This window comes from Labeo rohita, chromosome 25, assembly GCF_022985175.1.
Source record: "Labeo rohita strain BAU-BD-2019 chromosome 25, IGBB_LRoh.1.0, whole genome shotgun sequence".
In the NCBI taxonomy this organism is placed as follows: Eukaryota; Metazoa; Chordata; class Actinopteri; order Cypriniformes; family Cyprinidae; genus Labeo; species Labeo rohita.
In genome coordinates this window covers 1440932-1458510 of record NC_066893.1, presented here as the reverse complement: position 1 = coordinate 1458510, position 17579 = coordinate 1440932, and the positions used below count along the sequence as shown (strand labels likewise).

The 17579-nt window shown below is 35.5% G+C and overlaps 2 protein-coding genes across 2 annotated transcripts; one reads left to right on the top strand and one right to left on the bottom strand.

The window, feature by feature from the left end:
• Window positions 1–178: 178 nt before the first annotated feature.
• On the bottom strand, window positions 179–11425 carry bmb (brambleberry). Its single transcript, XM_051099502.1, has 13 exons — window positions 11320–11425; window positions 10240–10499; window positions 8390–8518; window positions 8054–8239; window positions 7672–7894; window positions 7388–7504; window positions 5944–6123; window positions 4744–4950; window positions 3811–3970; window positions 1669–1712; window positions 1136–1260; window positions 818–918; window positions 179–642 (listed from the first exon to the last, which is right to left on the bottom strand). The coding sequence occupies exons 2-13, from the start codon at window positions 10483–10485 to the stop codon at window positions 513–515; spliced, it is 1848 nt and encodes a 615-aa protein (XP_050955459.1). The 5' UTR covers window positions 10486–10499; window positions 11320–11425; the 3' UTR covers window positions 179–512.
• Window positions 11426–11512: 87 nt separating this feature from the next.
• Window positions 11513–14960, top strand: faap24 (FA core complex associated protein 24). The gene is made up of 4 exons (XM_051099528.1): window positions 11513–11811; window positions 13389–13528; window positions 13650–13805; window positions 13982–14960. The coding sequence occupies exons 1-4, from the start codon at window positions 11703–11705 to the stop codon at window positions 14222–14224; spliced, it is 648 nt and encodes a 215-aa protein (XP_050955485.1). The 5' UTR covers window positions 11513–11702; the 3' UTR covers window positions 14225–14960.
• The last annotated feature ends 2619 nt before the right edge of the window (window positions 14961–17579 follow it).

The following is a 17579-nucleotide window of genomic DNA, read 5'->3' as shown; positions in this document are numbered from 1 at the left end:
TAACAGTATAACCTGCAGAACTCAGTCCTGGTTATTCTAAACCTCATGTCTTTCATGTAATAACATGTGGAAACCAGGCAATTGCAGGCTATCCATACTTGCATCTCTTTAATACCTCCATGGGAATACCGATGGATAACTTTCTCCATCTCAGTCATCATCTTGCCAGAAAAATGCACTCAGAAGACACACATACTTAATTTACTAGAACAATTTCTTCCAAAAACGCTTTAATAAAAGACAAAATACATCTGCACACAGCATGGTGAGATAAGTACTTGCAAATTTAAAAGTGAATCTTACTTTTCATAATTGATTATAAATAACGCAGGATACATCTAGAAGCAGCACAACAACAAACATGAAATAAAACCCACTATGACCAAAAAGACAAACTACCATGATTCAACAGTTTAAAAGAGAAAAGTGCTTTAGCATTCAATGTACATTCTGCAAATGCTTCTGTAAACAGAAACCAAGTCCATCTGAAGACAAGAGATGCTGAATCCATTTCAGAGTCGACTGTAGGAGGTGTGGCCACCTTCATGTAGCCTACAGTAGTCTTGACCCACCAGAGCCCTCTTTTTGCATGGCTGACCCAGCCGAGTGATACCGCTGCACAGTGAGCGACCTGAAAAAGAACTTCACAAAAAGTAAAAAAAAAAAAAAGAAAAAAAAGAAGTTATTAGGTCTTGGTATGAACAGACATGAAAAATACTAAGTAAAAACAATAGATTCCTATAAACCATTCACATTTGCATTCCCTTTAATCATCTACATAAAGGGTATAGTTTGAACTGATGTGGACTTAGAATACCTGTTGCTGGCAAGTGAATGGTTGGGGCTTGAGCTTCGGGAGTGGCCCATGGTCTCCAACACACCTCCTAGGTTCCTCTGAGGAATATTGTCCAGCACTGCCTGCCAATCAGAGGATGACTTTAAAAAACATGTTCAAAAAAATGTGCAGTATGCAGTCTAATTGATTAATTGATACGCAAAAGTAAAGTAACACATTACTTTCCATAAAAAGTAACTAAGTAACACAATTAGTTACGTTTTTAGGAAGTAACGCAATACTGCAATACATTACTTTTAAAAGTAACTTTGCCCAACATTGGTAACAACGACTACTCACTGCTCCAATGCTGTGGCGACTCTTGAGTCTGGGGGTTGAATGGCTGGGTGTGCCTGGATTGAGGTGACTGAACTTTGGTGGAGCATGAGACTGAGATGGGGACATGGACATTATGTATGGATCACCTAAACAAGAAAGGAAAGGGTGAAAAGAGACAGAGGAGGGAAAAATAAATTACTACATATAAGATGTAGATTGTTTACATTTTCTGAAGAGCAATGGTTGTCTGTGCAAGTGGTTGTGTGTGGATGGCAGCCAGTTACAAATGTGCTCTGAAAGGTTTTTAGTGTGTTGCTATGTGGATTCTAGGGTGTTTTCTAGTTGGTTGCTTAATAAATTAGATCAGCAAAGCCCTTGCAAACACTGCAAAGTTTCGACAACCAGATTTTGATTATTGGAAGTGAGGGAACAAATCCAAATTTAGTGTGGTATAAATCACGCTTCAGCTTAAATTCTCTGGTTCATCCGTTAATTGGACGTATCAGACAGTGATTTTGTGAATACATGGAACAAAAGACACAAGAGTGAATTACCCATCATGAAGCTCTCCACCTCCAAATCACAGTCTGGGTCATTTCTACAACAAGAGAATTTAAAAACTAAACCAAGTTGTAAACATAAAACAGCACTTTTAAGTCTGAAATGGCATTGTTAGTTGCCACCTTTAGGGGTGTGCGATATACATCGCCTGCTATAATATCATAATTGCCATTTTAAAGATGTGTGATTTGACATTGAGTATATCGTGAAAAAAGCAAACAAAACACACCTACAGAGTGCACTGCAAGCATACATTGCAGAATGAAGTCTAGAAAGTTAGGTAAATTTTTAAGAGTAAATTTAGAGCATGTTCTTCCACTGCCTGATTCAGTTTATTAAAATGCAATTAGAACAATCACATAATTCAAGATATGGGGGCAGAAAACATATACATTTACATAATGTCATATAGGTAATCAATATCACACAAAGACTGCCGTTTTTTTTTCTACAGAAGTCACTGTGTTTACAAACGTGATACTGATTTTATACAACTGTTCAATAAGCAAGTTAGTATTTAAATGTTTTAGACACTGTATTTCCTGTTTTTGCTGTATTTCGACAACAAAAATTCCAGCCACAGCGCTGTTGTGCATCTCTGAGCAACATGACTGTGATTGAACTGAATCATTTAAATGGTTGATTCATTCAGGAACGAACCGTAATGACTCAATTATTAACAGTGACTTGCTGCCACCTACTGGCGGTTTTAATTTCACATTTAACAGGGTTCATACAGATACTGTAAATTGATTTTCAAGGACTTAAATCAGAGATCTCACTTATGTCTTCTATTTCACATTTAAAAATAATAGAAATAGATAATATGCAAAGTATTACTACTAAATTATTGCAAAGTATACTACACTTTTACTATAGTAAAAACATGGTTAATTTTAAATCTTTAACTCTGAAAATTTGATATGAAACAAATGATTCACAAAACCCACACAGAAGTCTGATCTAAAAATCAAACGATTCGCAAACGATCATTTCAGATCAGGACTCGAAGCGCAAATCATTTGATTTAGGTGATCTGAAGTCCTGATCTAAATCAATTTGAGCATTCAATTTGCAAAATAATTCACAAACCCATTCCGACCTAAATCAAATGATTTGCGATACACAATTTGAAGTCCCAATCTGAAACAAATGCTTTGTGATACGCAATTTGAATGTAGCGCTTAGAATCAGCGAATCATTTTGCGATGCAATGGTTTTGGAATTTGAGATTTGAAAAGCAGTTTCAACCATCACTATGTGCTTTTTAAAAGGGTTACAAGCAATATTAAAATTTGAAAATGAATGGCTCTATTAATTTGATCTGGTTTTTGCTAGTGAATCACTTGAAATGAATGATCAAAGTCACAAGTTTGAACCAACTGGAGCAGTTCTACTGTCAATGACTCAATTAATTTGGTTCATCTGTTCCACAACACTGTCAGTGATTGTTTTCTGACATTAACTAAAAAAAAAAAAGTTTTGTTTTGTTGTTTTTTTTTTTTTGCACGAGAAGATGTGCTTATTGACAAAATTAAACACATATTTCATAGATACATTAACATTCAATAATTCAAGAACTTTAAGTACCTCTTCAGGAATATTGCTCTTCTCAAGGGTTTTCCAGGTGTTAAATGTCAAGAAGCCAAATTCAAGTACTTCAAGCACTTTAAGCACCTTGTACAAACCCTGATTTAAAGTATCTTTTCATTTTTAAATAATTTCAAATGCCAGTATTCGACGTTATCAAAATATGTATTTGTAACTCCAGCTTAAAGCATTCCATGCCCCTTGGAGCTGCATTAAACAGTGTGTAAATAGGAGCTGCAATTGACGTTTATTTAGATGTGCATTTCCTATGCACTGCAAAGATGAATTTTGTTGATAATACTGATTTCATTTGCTTGGTAACAGCCCAAATTTGACTCAAAAGATGATGCACACTATAAAAACCATAAACGCCATAAAAAGTACAAATCAATTTAAACTTACTGGAAAAGATTCATTTGCATTACTGTGAACTGACCACACAGAATATGAAGAATATAAAAAAAACAAAAAACAAAAAAAAACTCAATATTATTTCAATACCGCACACCCCTAGTTTCCTCACTTTTTAAGCACAGTTTACTCACGGGACAGGAGTGGAGGACGATGCATGGAAGCGCTCAGTTGACAGGCTCTCTTTTTCTGGAGTCATCTCTTTAGGAGGGCCTATAGGGAGAGGAGCAGGGCTGCAGGGCTGGCCCTTCATTTTAGACAACGCCCAGAGCATCTGCAGGACAAACCAGCGGCCTGGATCACAAGTACAAGAATGTTAAGAGGACAGTTATGAGCATGTAGGATGCATAATGTAAAAAGCCTTCATGCATTAAAGCCATCTTTATTTCAATGTGTCAAAGTAGCTTTACGGAGATGAGATAAGTTACTAAAGTAAAATTATCAGAAGTGATCAGTACATACACTCCCACTACACTGCATGTTTTTAAAAAAAAAAAAAAAAAAAAAAAAAAAAACAAACAACCTGTAAGATTTTGCATTTTGCATCCAATTGACATTTGAGACCATGGGAGAGGGTTTGTATGAAAGCCCATTTCTGCTACTGAATGAATAAATAAGCAATAAATAAATGTATTTGCGACTTTGTAACTCGTTATTGCATGCCAAAAAAAAAAATTGTTTGATTAAAAAGTCAGAATTGCATGATATAAAGTGTCAATTCTGACTTTACCAACCACTGGCAATTGTGTGTTATAAATTCAGACTTGTGAGAAATAAGCATACAATTCTAAGGAAATGGTCAAGGTTTTGTTGGTTTTGTTTGTTTTTTTTTTTTTTGTTTTTTTTTTTTTTTTGTGGCAGATACAGGCTTCCATACTGCAGATAAACCACAAAACCCCCAAATAGTAATTTACCAATGTTTTTTTTTCACAAAAGACTCTTGTGTATAAAAGCATCTTAAGTCTTTATCACTGCTGACACCATATGAAATTAGCTGGACAGAGCTCACCTCAAAACGCCATAAATGTGCAGAGATTAATCATTTGTTTCAAGCAGAGATACAGTACCTAGAGAAAGTGTGAACAGCAGCAAAGTGAGGGTGACCAAGTCGAGGGCAGACTGCTGGTTGATCTCTGCAATTGCATTGATTGGGACCATGAGGAGCAGAGCGACGCGGGAGAACGTGGCACACTGCAGGAACGACAGCAGCACCGCAGACAACAGGAAGTAAACAGCATGCATCACACACGTCCACAGGGCACGGAGACTCAGGCCTAGGAAGAGAATTAGACATTAATCCAGACATATTCCTCTAATTTTCCTTTTTATTCATGTTTATTAAAGGAGAAGTCCACTTCCAGAACAAAGATTTACAGATAATGTACTCTCCCCCTTGTCATCCAAGATGTTCATGTCTTTCTTTCTTCAGTCGTAAAGAAATTATGTTTTTTGAGGGAAACATTTCAGGATTTTTCTCCATATAATGGACTGATATGGTGCCCCGAGTTTGAACTTTCAAAATGCAGTTTAAATGCGGCTTCAAACGATCCCAAATGTGTTTGTAAACGATCCCAGCTGAGGAAGAAGGGTCTTATCTAGTGAAAGAATACTTTTTAACCTCAAACGCTCGTCTTGTGTTGCTCTGCCTGAACTCTGTGTATTCAAGACAGTTAGGGTATATCGAAAAACTCCAATCGTATTTTCTCCCTCAACTTCAAAAATCATCCTACATCACTGCAGAAGTACCGACCCAGTCTTTGAAAAGTGAACATGCAAAGAAGATCAAACACCCTTAACAAAAAAAAAAAAAAAAAGTAACAGCGATATTGGACAATTTTGAAGTTGAGGGAGAACATGAGATGGGAGTTTTTCAACGCACCCTAACTGTCTTGAGTCAGAATACACAGAGTTCAGGGACAGTAAGACAAGACGAGCATTTGACATTAAAAAGTATATAAATTTTATTATTTTTATGAAAATAACCAATCGTTATGCTAAATAAGACCCTTCTTCCACGGCTGGGATCATTTACAACCACATTTGTGATCGTTTGAAGCTGCATTTAAACTGCATTTTGTACGTTCAATCTCGGGGCACCATATCAGTCCATTACATGAAGAAAAATCCTGAAATGTTTCCCTCAAAAAACAATTTATTTATGACTGAAGAAAAAAAGACATGAACATCTTGGATGACAAGGGGGTGAGAACATTATCTGTAAATTGTTGTTCTGGAAGTGTCCTTTAATATGTACACAATTTAAGTACCTGCCCAGCCAAGATAGCCTTGAATCATATGCAGTCTGTCCTCCAGCCGATTCTGCATATTGTCCAGATATGTCAGCATGTATCCCAGAGTTCCATTCATGCGCTCCAGTTTGCTCATGAGCTCAGAGTAGAACTTAGCAGTTGTGTTCTGTTGCTGGAGGAAGCCGTTCAGATTGAGCTCTGGATCACAGGATAAACAGAGAGGATCATTTAAGTTTAATTGACAAAATAGTGCTAATGTTTGATATTTGCAAACACATTTCTAGGTTTTTGGTGCAGCGTTTCCCCTGCCATTACATTAGAGACGCGGTTTTGTTTACTAGACAAATAGTGAAGCACACGTGAGGCTTACGGTGGTTTTCGGCGTCTCATTGTATGACGACATAAACACATGAACTTCATTTCCAGAGCTGCTGTGAGATTCATTTAATGTAAATTTTACCATTTCATTTGAGAAAATTTGCATCATATCATAGTGTATACACACAAAAACTAACCAGCAACCTGTCAAAATAAAAGTATGGTTTAACATGTAACAGAAATGTATTAGTCTTGTATTACTTTAGTACAGTGTAATGTAGGTGTTTATATATACCTATTTCTGGCAAATTTAAATAAAACAATTAAATGCTGAAAAAAAAAAAAAAAAAAAATTTATTTATATTATATATATATATATATATATATATATATATATATATATATATATATATATATATATATATATATATATATATATATATATATATATATATATATATATATACACACACACACACACACACATACACACACACATAACAACAAGATTAAATTAAATCACCTAATTGTAGGAGAAAAAAAAAAAAAAAAAAAAAAAATCTACAATTATTATTAAAAATATATTTAACAATATTAACACAATTTTTCTTCCATGTATTCAATTTAACAGAAAAATCTGTTTGTTTGTCAACAAATAAAAGGGTTTAATTTTAATTTAATTAAAAATAAATAAATATTTAATGCCTTCATTTAATTATTAGAAAAATTAAAACAAGAATTTCTGAAAAAAAAAAAAAAAAAAACAATGATTGTAGAGCCCTATTGTTCAAAATGTTGAAATGTAGATTTTTGGACGTATTTTTTCACTGAAATAAACGTAAAGAGAGTAAAGAGTGAAGTTACTCTTAAAAAAAAGTACCGTACCATAGGTACCCAATGATGATTTTTCTTTTTCTTTTGTTCTTTGAATTACATCAATAACAGACTTCAGCAGGTTTCACTTTAAAAGCAGCGCAGTCTATTTAAAACCTGATGCACATGACATGGATCTGGCACATATCCGATTCTCTCCAAACTCTTTACGGTCATTTAATACTTTCTAACTCTTAAGAATACGTTTACGAGGTAACTCGGCAAAACCGTGCATTTTGACAATTGTGTCAGAATTTGCAGAAGTAATCACCCATTTTTTCGTAGATGTCCTGAGCACTTCCTCGGACCACAGCCAGGTCATCAAGAATCGCCTGATGTCCTTCCTGCACTTCTGCGCTCTGATTCTTCAGCTGCCCGCTTACATTCTCTGTAAATGTGTGATGGAAATGAAACAAAGAAACAAGACATTCTATAACCACTGGCAGTCCAATATGATTGTTATGACGAGTCCAGAACAACAGATAATGTTGACCTAGTTACTATGAATCTCTCAAAAACTCAGCCTTCAAGCAAAGGTATTTATCTGTGACTGACCCATTCTCTGTGTAATGCCCTGAATTAACTGAGCCACCAGCTGCTGGCCGGTGCTGATGAGAGCTTTCTCCTGCGCCAGTCTCTGCAGGTTTTCACTGATGGAGGCATCTAGCTGCTCTTGTCCTTCCTTTAGGGCCCCCTGCTGGAGCTGTAGTGCACTGTGACCCTCCAGCAGCTTGTCCAGTGATGCAGCGGTCATCTCCCTCAGCTCTTTCTGACCCTCCTGCAGATCAAAGAACCATAAAACATGAAAGTGCATCGACAACCCATTTTAGCCATAATGTGAGATTTCAGAATGAGATAGTACCACCCGAATAAACATGACCTGATCGTGCACAGTAAGAAGAGGAACAACAACTAAATTAGGATCTTTATAAGACACCTTTAGGTCTTTCATGGCATCCAGTTGACTAGTTGCTGTAGAGATCAGGGCGTTGACGGTTAGCTCTGCCCGCTTGCGGAAGTGCTGCTGGCGCGTGGCGTAACACACGGATCGTGCTCGGTTACTGACAATGTGATATGCATTCCACGTGTCTGAGTCCATGTCTGCTGTGCACTCTTTTATAGACTGCAGGGAGAGATAATATTGGTTTAATCAGAGTCAATGAATTCTACTTGTTAAGTGCTATACAGCTAGAACTTCTTGTGTTGACTGACAGAATGACAAGCATTTGACTTTCAAACAGTTAAATAGCTAATGTGTGCCCATTGACCATACCATTTCTTCAGTGCAAGGGTAAGTCCTGCGACCCTCCACCTCTGATTGGCAGTTGAACAAAGCCACGCCCAGTTTGGCCAACTGCTCCTCTGATAGGCCGCTGCACGTAGCTTTGAGCTGAGCAACAACCTATATAAGGGCAGAATAACAGCTTTAAGTCTGCATGAATCTTTTTTTTTTTTTTTTTATAAAAATGGGCAATAGCTTTTTGTAATGGAAAACATTTAATTCATTCATGATTCTCTATATAGAGAATCTGTAAATGTGTGAACATGTAACCCAATTCAGACATAGCTTTAGCATATTTTTAGAAAGTGGGACAATTTAAATGTTAGATTTAATTGGATCTAAAATCTGATAAACTGACATGCAAAATGGAAGATTTTCAACTCACATTACATATAAACTTAAGGCTAATGCATTCACACTAAGTGTCACAAAACTTGAATTTCATACAATTAGGTTCTTATCTGTTGATTTACAGTAGTCAACATTTAAAGTGGATCAAAACCTTTCAAAGTTTCCCTAAATAAATACATAAAGTAATAAGAGTACATTACATTTTAATAAAATGCTCAATCAGGTTAGATACTTTATATGGAGTACATTATTACATACTATTCATGCAATGGCAGTAAATTATTCATAATTCATCACATATCTCTTTTTCCTTTCCATATAATGCAGGGAATCCTAAACATTTTTTGGTCAGACAAACTCCTAAAAATAAAATATTTCCTTAAATTTTTTTTTTTTTTTTTTTTTGGGGTAAGAATACAAGTACCTTAAGAATTTGAGCACTGTTTACCTGATTTGTTTTTTGCAAGTACCTTAAGAATTTGAGCACTGTTTACCAGATTTGTTTTTTTTTGTTTTTTTGTGTACCATTTTGGAGCATTTGGTGACAAACTGCATTAAAGCAATACATGTCATATATAGCAGTATATTAAAGGGGTCATCAGATGCCCATTTTCCACAAGTTGATATGATTCTTTAGGGTCTTAATGAAAAACCTCTAATATACTTTGGTTAATTTTTAATGGTTGTGTAAAACTACACCCTTTTTACCTTGTCAAAATCAGCTCTGCAAAAATCATCTCATTCTAAGGGGTTGTTCCTTTAAATGTAAATGAGCTCTGCTCACCCCGCCCCTCTCTACTCTCTGTGGAATGACGAGCCTGTTTACTTTATCGCATTTAGCCATGAAACATGCCAACTACCACGTTATTAGGAAAGGTGATCGTAAAGACTCATAAAAAACGCTTGTACTCACTTCTGCTGTAAGTGAAACTGGATCATGAATGATTTGCGCGAACATAGACGGATATATGTAGATCGGGAGGCGCATTCCCTTCCCAAACAATCGTAATCTACCGCATGTTCAGCGGCTCAGATGTCGAAAGCAAATGACGACCACTATGTTCATTATTACATCCAGCAACAGAACACCTCAGTCGCTCAATCAGAGATATTCTTGACTAACTTCCATCCCTGCTCCGCCTCAAAACAATGGAGGTTACTGGACTGTTACAGCTGGTCTGAGGTAAAATGCTCATGTCAATCAACTATCGTGGGAGCCGCCTTTGAGGCATCTGAGAATGGCTCGATTTGAAAAAGGGGATATTATTTTTACAGATTAATTAAAAACCACTGCATGGATTTTTATCATTATAGGGCAGATTTGTACATACGCTGCCAACACACATTAATGTTCAAACAACATGAAAAAGTGAACTTAGCATTCGATGACCCCTTTAAGAAAATTGACTTTTGTTGCTCTATTTCCTGTAATTAGTTGATTGTTAATCGTATATGGTTTGTTACTTTCAAGAATTTCACATTGTATTTACCCGGAAATGACAGCTATCCAGAGGACTGAGTTCCATCTGCTTCGCTTCTGCCAAAAACTTCTCATCAACAACACTCATTTCAAAGGCCGGCGTCTCTCCATGCAGCAGAATTGGGGCAATAGATTCCTGTGGAGGAGCAGGAGCAGGAGTAGGAGCGGGTGCAGGCTTATTCAGCCAATCAAAGAATGCATCCACCTCACCATACTGCATACTCAACACCCACAGCATCACAAACCAAAGCCCCATCCTCAGCAACAACCCTGAACACAGAAAAAGAGGAAATGTTCAAAACAAAACATGATTATTTCCCTTTTTTCAGTTGCTCCTAAAAATACTTGCTATAGCCAGCAACCTAAAATACATTAAATACATGTGGCATGCTGATAATGTAAAACATTATCAGCATTTTTTTTTTTTTTTTAATAATTAAACAACTGTATCGAAAATGTCAATAAAACTGTACAACGGTATCAATAAAATAAAGAAAACTAGTCTCTTTTAAAATAAAAAAGAAAAACAAACACATATATAAATGCATACAGAAACATACAAACACACACACACACACACACACACACAGGGACACACACAGGGAAGAAGATGCAGAGAGTCTACAACTGAGGTAGAGAAATGTCAATGTGTTGCCAAACAAAAACATAAAGAAAAAACAAATGAATCAACTACGCACGTCACTTACAGAGACTTATCACTCTACACATAAGAACACAAGCTATAAGAAAACCTCAACCTGCTATTAAATGTAAGTGTGCACCATTGACAGTATTGTGCGGTCTGCCACTAGGACTCGAAACATGTCCGGGCGTAGATCCTCACAGCTGACTGGAATCACAGACAGCAGCTCCACTGAGTCTAAACACTCAGATCACTCACACCAGCTCACAGCGCAGCTTTGCTTTTACAAACCGAACTGGACTTTCACAAATCTGCATTTTATTCAGGCATGCATGTTAAAAAAAAAAAAAAAATACATATGCATATACAAAAACAGACATGCATTCAAATTTACGACTTGACTTCGATTGCATTGAACGTCCGTATCAGCACATTGTCTACACTCACCTCAATATGCACCACGGAGTCTGCTTTATAAAATCGTCAGCTGAGATTAATCCATCAATGCATTCACTGAACACTCATCTAAACGCTCTTGTAAGGATTCAACTGTTTAAATGGACTCGCAGCAGCCAATCAGCGGCAGCGGGGAGCTACATCGCGAGATTTGAGTTAAAACAAGCGCGAGATTTGACGAGAGTTGCGCGTTTAGTGAGACTGGGAAGTGGAAGATCGAAATCAATGAAATGCTAATAAGAGTTGTTTATTGTCGTGTTTATACGCGTTCATGATGTAAGAATACGTCGTAAGTATACAGCAAAAACTAACGGAACGAAGGGATTGTTTTGAGTACGTTATATGGACGTTGGCGATGTACAGTATCGATTGTTATGGAATCTAAACCGGTTCCTGCGAAACTCCTGAACGCCGCTCCTCCATACGGACATATAATCACTCATGAGAAATGGAGAGGATCCACACTCGTTCAAAGTCTCAAAGGTTGGTAATTCATATAAGTTTGTGTTTTTTGGACGTTTTTGACTTTGCTGATACTTCATATACCAAACAGAAATTAAAAACACTTTCATACTCGCACGAGTTGTTTCATATGCCGTTATTGACATTTTTAGAATTAGTTTGTTTTGCTAAGGTTTTATAGCTAATAGTTATGTATCCTAGATGCACAATATTAAATTATATAATATTTATTATATGTATTTTGGGGTCTGAGCCTGGGTGAAACTACACATTACCCAGGCCTAGATTTTAAATAATTCAAAAACAACAAAAATACCATGGTAATCACCATAAACACCACTGCATACATGGTTTCTCTTATGTGACAACTGTATCAATATTATCAAGTATCAAGTAACACAAGTTACATAATAGTATTACTTTTTTTTTCTGAGTAACTAGTAGAGTAACGCATTACTTTTTAATTGGCAAGAAAATATCTGAGTTACTTTTTTCAAATAAGTAATGCCAGTTACTTCCAACCCCACCCCCACTTATTGATTAAAAGCTCTCCTGTCCCCATGTTGAGAGAAATCGGGAGTAAGATGTTAGTTCTAGACTAAATGTGAACATGCATTAATTCATCTCACTCACAAAACACACATTCAGTATTCCTCAAAATGAATAAAAACTGTGAAATTCTACTCAGAATATGACGCAAACCTGCAATAATTAAATATGTTAAATAATACAAATATCCTTTATGCATTTAATACCATTTTATTAACCGATGTCTTTGCTGCCAACCTTCGATGATCCAGTTCAACCATACTAATAGGCAAAAATTACTCAAGATAATCTAACATTTGTTTTCCTGTTTTTATTGCTAAAGAGTTTATTTATTTATTTATTTTTATTTATTTATTTATTTATTTTATGCGGTCTACTGTACAGACATGAATTTACTTTTCTCAAAGCCTGAGGCTTTTGGTGTGAAAAGGCTTTTACATTATAATAGAACTTTTTTATATTAAAAACAAAGAAGCAAGCCCTGCCCAGATTTAAAAAGTAATGCAAAAGTAAAGTAACACATTACTTTCCATAAAAAGTAACTAAGTAACGTAATTGGTTACTTCTTTAGGGAGTAACTCAATATTGTAATCCATTACTTTTAAATGTAACTTTCCCCAACACTGGTGTTGTTATTTGGTAAATGTTCGTATAATCACAGGTCTGATCTAGTTCTTCTTTTATAATATAACAACTCTTTAAAAAACACAGAATTTGTAATGCTTTTACTGGTTATAATGGGAATTGTACTGGTCTCAGTGAAAATTAGTGGTTTCCACTACAAATTTCATTACAAACCATCAATTATTAACTATTGAAAAATGGTTTCCTGTAGTGTGTTTTGGACCATATTCCATTAGGATTTAGTGGTTTTAATGAGTCACCAGTAGAAGGCCACAAATTACCAACAGAAACTCACATGGACCATTGCAGTACTGGTTTTTTGTTTGTTTTTGTTTTCTTCTCCTAGCAGATTAACATGAGAAGCAGCTTGTCATCTGCAAAACCTGAATGTACTATTGTTGCTATAACTTTATCTGTCTCGTCAGGGAGTGTGAAGACGATCTTTGAGGAGGAGCTGGGTGTCGTGGACTTCTGCCTCAGTAATAAAGCATGTGTCCTTTATGTATCAGAAAGCGATTTGGTGGCAGGAAACGGCTACAGGAGGAAGATTGTCCGATTTAGAAATGTAAATCGCTGATCAGCTCTGATTAGAATGTGATATTTTGAACTTTTACCAAATGTTTTATATATTACGATCATTTGTAGTCAAATAAAACTGTACTCACAGAATGTCCATATTCTTGTAGGCTAACAGTGGACTGCAAGGCATTGTGATTGTGGAAAAGACTCATTTGAGTGAGCAGTACTTCAGCGGATTGCAGAAGTTTGTGGTTTTGGAGCTGGGTCTGACTCTGCTGCCTGTGTCCACTGCTGCTGAAGCGGCGCAGCTCATAGCACAGCTGGTGAGTGAATGCCACTTTAATTATTTATGGCATAAATTGAACAAGGTGCTTGAAACATTATTCAGAGATGTTGGTCCATATTGACATGTTAGGATCACACAGTTGCAGGTTTGTCGGCTGCTCATCTGTTTCAGTGCTGTTCAGTCCAGGGATCCTAACGCATTTGTCCTCTGCAGGTTCTTGGAGAGAACAAGGAGAACCCGTTCCGCAGGAAAAGCGTGTCCAGACTGCTGGAGCCGGTGGTGTTGAATCTGGTTCAGCAGATTCCTGGCGTTGGAAAGGTGAAGGCCATGCAGCTCCTCCAGAGATTCCCCAGTATCCATCAGCTCTGTGGAGCTTCAGTCCATGAACTGGAGCCCATAGTAGGACAGGCCACAGCCCAGCATATCACAGCATTCTTCCAGAAGCAGTGTACATAGAAATACATGATAACAAATAAGGAAGTGAGCAGCATCTGAGCACTTTTTGAACCATCCTTTGGATGCTATTGTGCTAACATTCTCAGTATTTTCAATTTCTATGAAACCACTTACTACTTCATAAAATATGTCAATGCTATTGTAATATTGAATTATGCCACACATTATGTCAATTTCTGCAATGAACTGTGGGACTTTCAACAAAAAGACAAAAGGTGGCGCTAAAGACTCAATTGCATGCAGTGTTTGGTAATTATTATGTTCCTTGTAATTTATTTATTTATTTATTTACTTACCTTTCTGAGTTACACAAACCAAAAAAGAAATAAATACTATGGGTAATTTCCAGAAACATGGTATATTAATAAAGAATGTGTTTTCATAAAAAATAAAAAAATACAAAAAAATAAATTAACCAATTAGTGGCATTGACCATCGATACTATTTTGCAATAAAGTATAGATTTACTTTCTTGCAAGATGCTAAAAATACAAAATTCAATATGAAATTAGAATATGTAAAACAGCATTTTTACTTTTGATCTCAGAGTTTTAAACTGGGACAGTTTCATTCACACTCATAATTTTTTAAACATAGCCAAACTGTTAAATGAATAATTTAACCAGCCAACTGGTATGTATTGTTGTTGTACAGTGAAATGTTACTGTAAATGTAACTTTAATGTACAGTTTTTGAAAATCATTTTTCTTAGATTTTTGTTTTGTTTTTTTGTCAGTTAAGGTTTTATGTTACATTCTATGTAATTATGTAATCTAAATTAATGTTTAATAAATTATTTTAGTTTCATATGTGTTACCTTAATGTTTGTTTGTTTGTTTTTTTAATGTTTGTTTTTTTAAATAAAACAACATAAAATAAAACAAATTTAGTAGTTTGGTGAATGGGCTGTTCTACAGAATTGGTGGAAACCAATGCGACTGATTTTAACTACAACCCTACGTTTTTGATCAGGAAATATTTGTTTCTCTTTCTCACAACAACAAGGCGTGAGTAGATAGACTTCATCATTTTGAGGTAAATGTGTTCAAAAAAATGACAATCTGTGTGTAACTTTGAAGAATATCACAACACCATTTTTTTATACATATATTTGGTGCAGTGTATATTCAAATGTATGTATGTATATATATATATATATATATATATATATATATATATAATGTATATTACTCACTTGAAATATTGTTATTGTAATTGTTATTGATTTACCTCTGAAATCTTTTAGTTATATATATATATATATAAATAAATAACTAAAAGTTTTTTCCAGTCCATCGAATGGGATGATTTTTGCAGAGCTGATTTTGGCAAGGTAAAAAGGTGTTGTTTTACACAAGCATTGAGAAATTTTAACCAAAATATATTATAGACTTTTCACTAAGACCCTAAAGAATCATATCAACTTGTGGAAAATGGGCATCCGATGACCCTTTTAATAGGTCAATATAACCCTTCTTATTAAATTATATATTACTGTGTTTTGGTAATAACAAATTTGGAGAGAGGACAAAACATTTCCAAAACTGTCTGAAAATACAATATGACAATTAACTGCACAATTACTAGAAATGTGTAACTCGTTCTATACACTTTTGCATACATACAAAATTTGTGGGAAAAAAAAAAAAAAAAAAAAATATATATATATATATATATATATATATATATATATATATATATATATATATATATATATATATATATATTTCCAACTTTGCACCAATTCTGTAGAATGGCCCATATAATTTAGTGAAATATACATTTTTGAATGTAAATCTTTAAAAGGTTGCTATACAGTATATATTGTACTGTGACCACTTACTTGGAGTATGTAATCTGGTCTCTGTCCCCCTCTGTCAGTGCACATCCAGTACATCTCTATCTCTGTTTGTCTGTAGCTCCTGTGATCTATTGGTTTTCTGCTCGACTTCCTCTTTTAAGTGTCGCACACTGCTGGCAGAGTTTCAGCCTTCCTGCTGGACTACAAAGCAGCTCACTCTCAACGGCTTTCCTCAGGGAGATCAGCCGAAAACTGGCCTCCTTTATCTGCATGCAGAGAAAAGCTACAGCCACAAATTCACGACTTGACTTCTTAAATTCCACACTGGGGATCCTTTCAGGACCAATGAGGAAACCTCTGCATTGCAAACACATGTCTGTGTGGATTCGGGGATCACCCTGTACCCGTCCTTTCAGCTGCTCTTCTATAGATGCTTTTATTGGCTGAAACTGCCTTAGTAAACATGCCATAAACTATGTTTAACTAGGTTATCTTGCTCTACTGAGTATCTGTTGCTGCACTTTTGAGGGAAAATGTAAATTATTTGTTTATTCATTTATTTACTTACTTTTATATTTATTATTGGCTTGAGAAAGCCACCAAACTCAGCCCAGCTCCTCAGACTGATCTGACTTACAGTTTTAATAAACTGAAGATTAAAATTCATAAAAATGTTAACAACCTGTTAACTATTGCTGCACTTAAAAGCCTAGACAGCTGACTTGCTGCCTCGCTGCCTCGCTGCCTCACTGCCTTATCAGTCAGTGACTTTGTAGGCAGTGTTTTTGCATGAAGGCTCCTCATGCAACTTATTTCGGAGGCAGTGTAACGATTTAATGATCTACAACAAAATAGAACAAGTTTTGATGATAGCTAAATGAATATTTAATTACTATAATACTGATTTCTCGCTAGAAATAACATCAAAAGTGCAAAAAGCAGTGAAAGATACATCTATGCTGCCTTCAAAATTTGATCAGAAGAAGGTACCTCCGGAGACAGGAAGTGAAACCGAATTTGTATTCGGACTTGTCTTGATGCCTTCCTGCCTTGGGGCTTTCGGATGCAGCCTATATGCTAATCATGATAACAACATGCTAATCATGTTAACAACATCCTAATAATACATTAATCATGCCAGAAACATGTTAGCAACATGTTAATCTTGCTAACAACATGATAAGCATGCTAGAAACATGTTAACAACACACTACTCATGCCAGAAACATGTTAGCAACATGTTATCAACATGTTGCTACACGTTGTCACGCTAACTATGCTAGTTTTGCTAGAAATACGCTAACATGTTAATTATATGCCAATTATGTTAACAATATATGCTAATCATGTTAGAAACATGCAAACAACATCGTAATTATGCTAGCGTGTTAATCATGCTAGAAACATGCTAACATGCTAATCATGTTCGAAACATGCTAGCAACACGCTAATCATGTTATTAATATTTTAATAACACCACTGACAGCACACATACATCTCGGAGATGTCTATTTGACATCTGCATTTACATCTGCAAGATGTAGTTTGCTCATC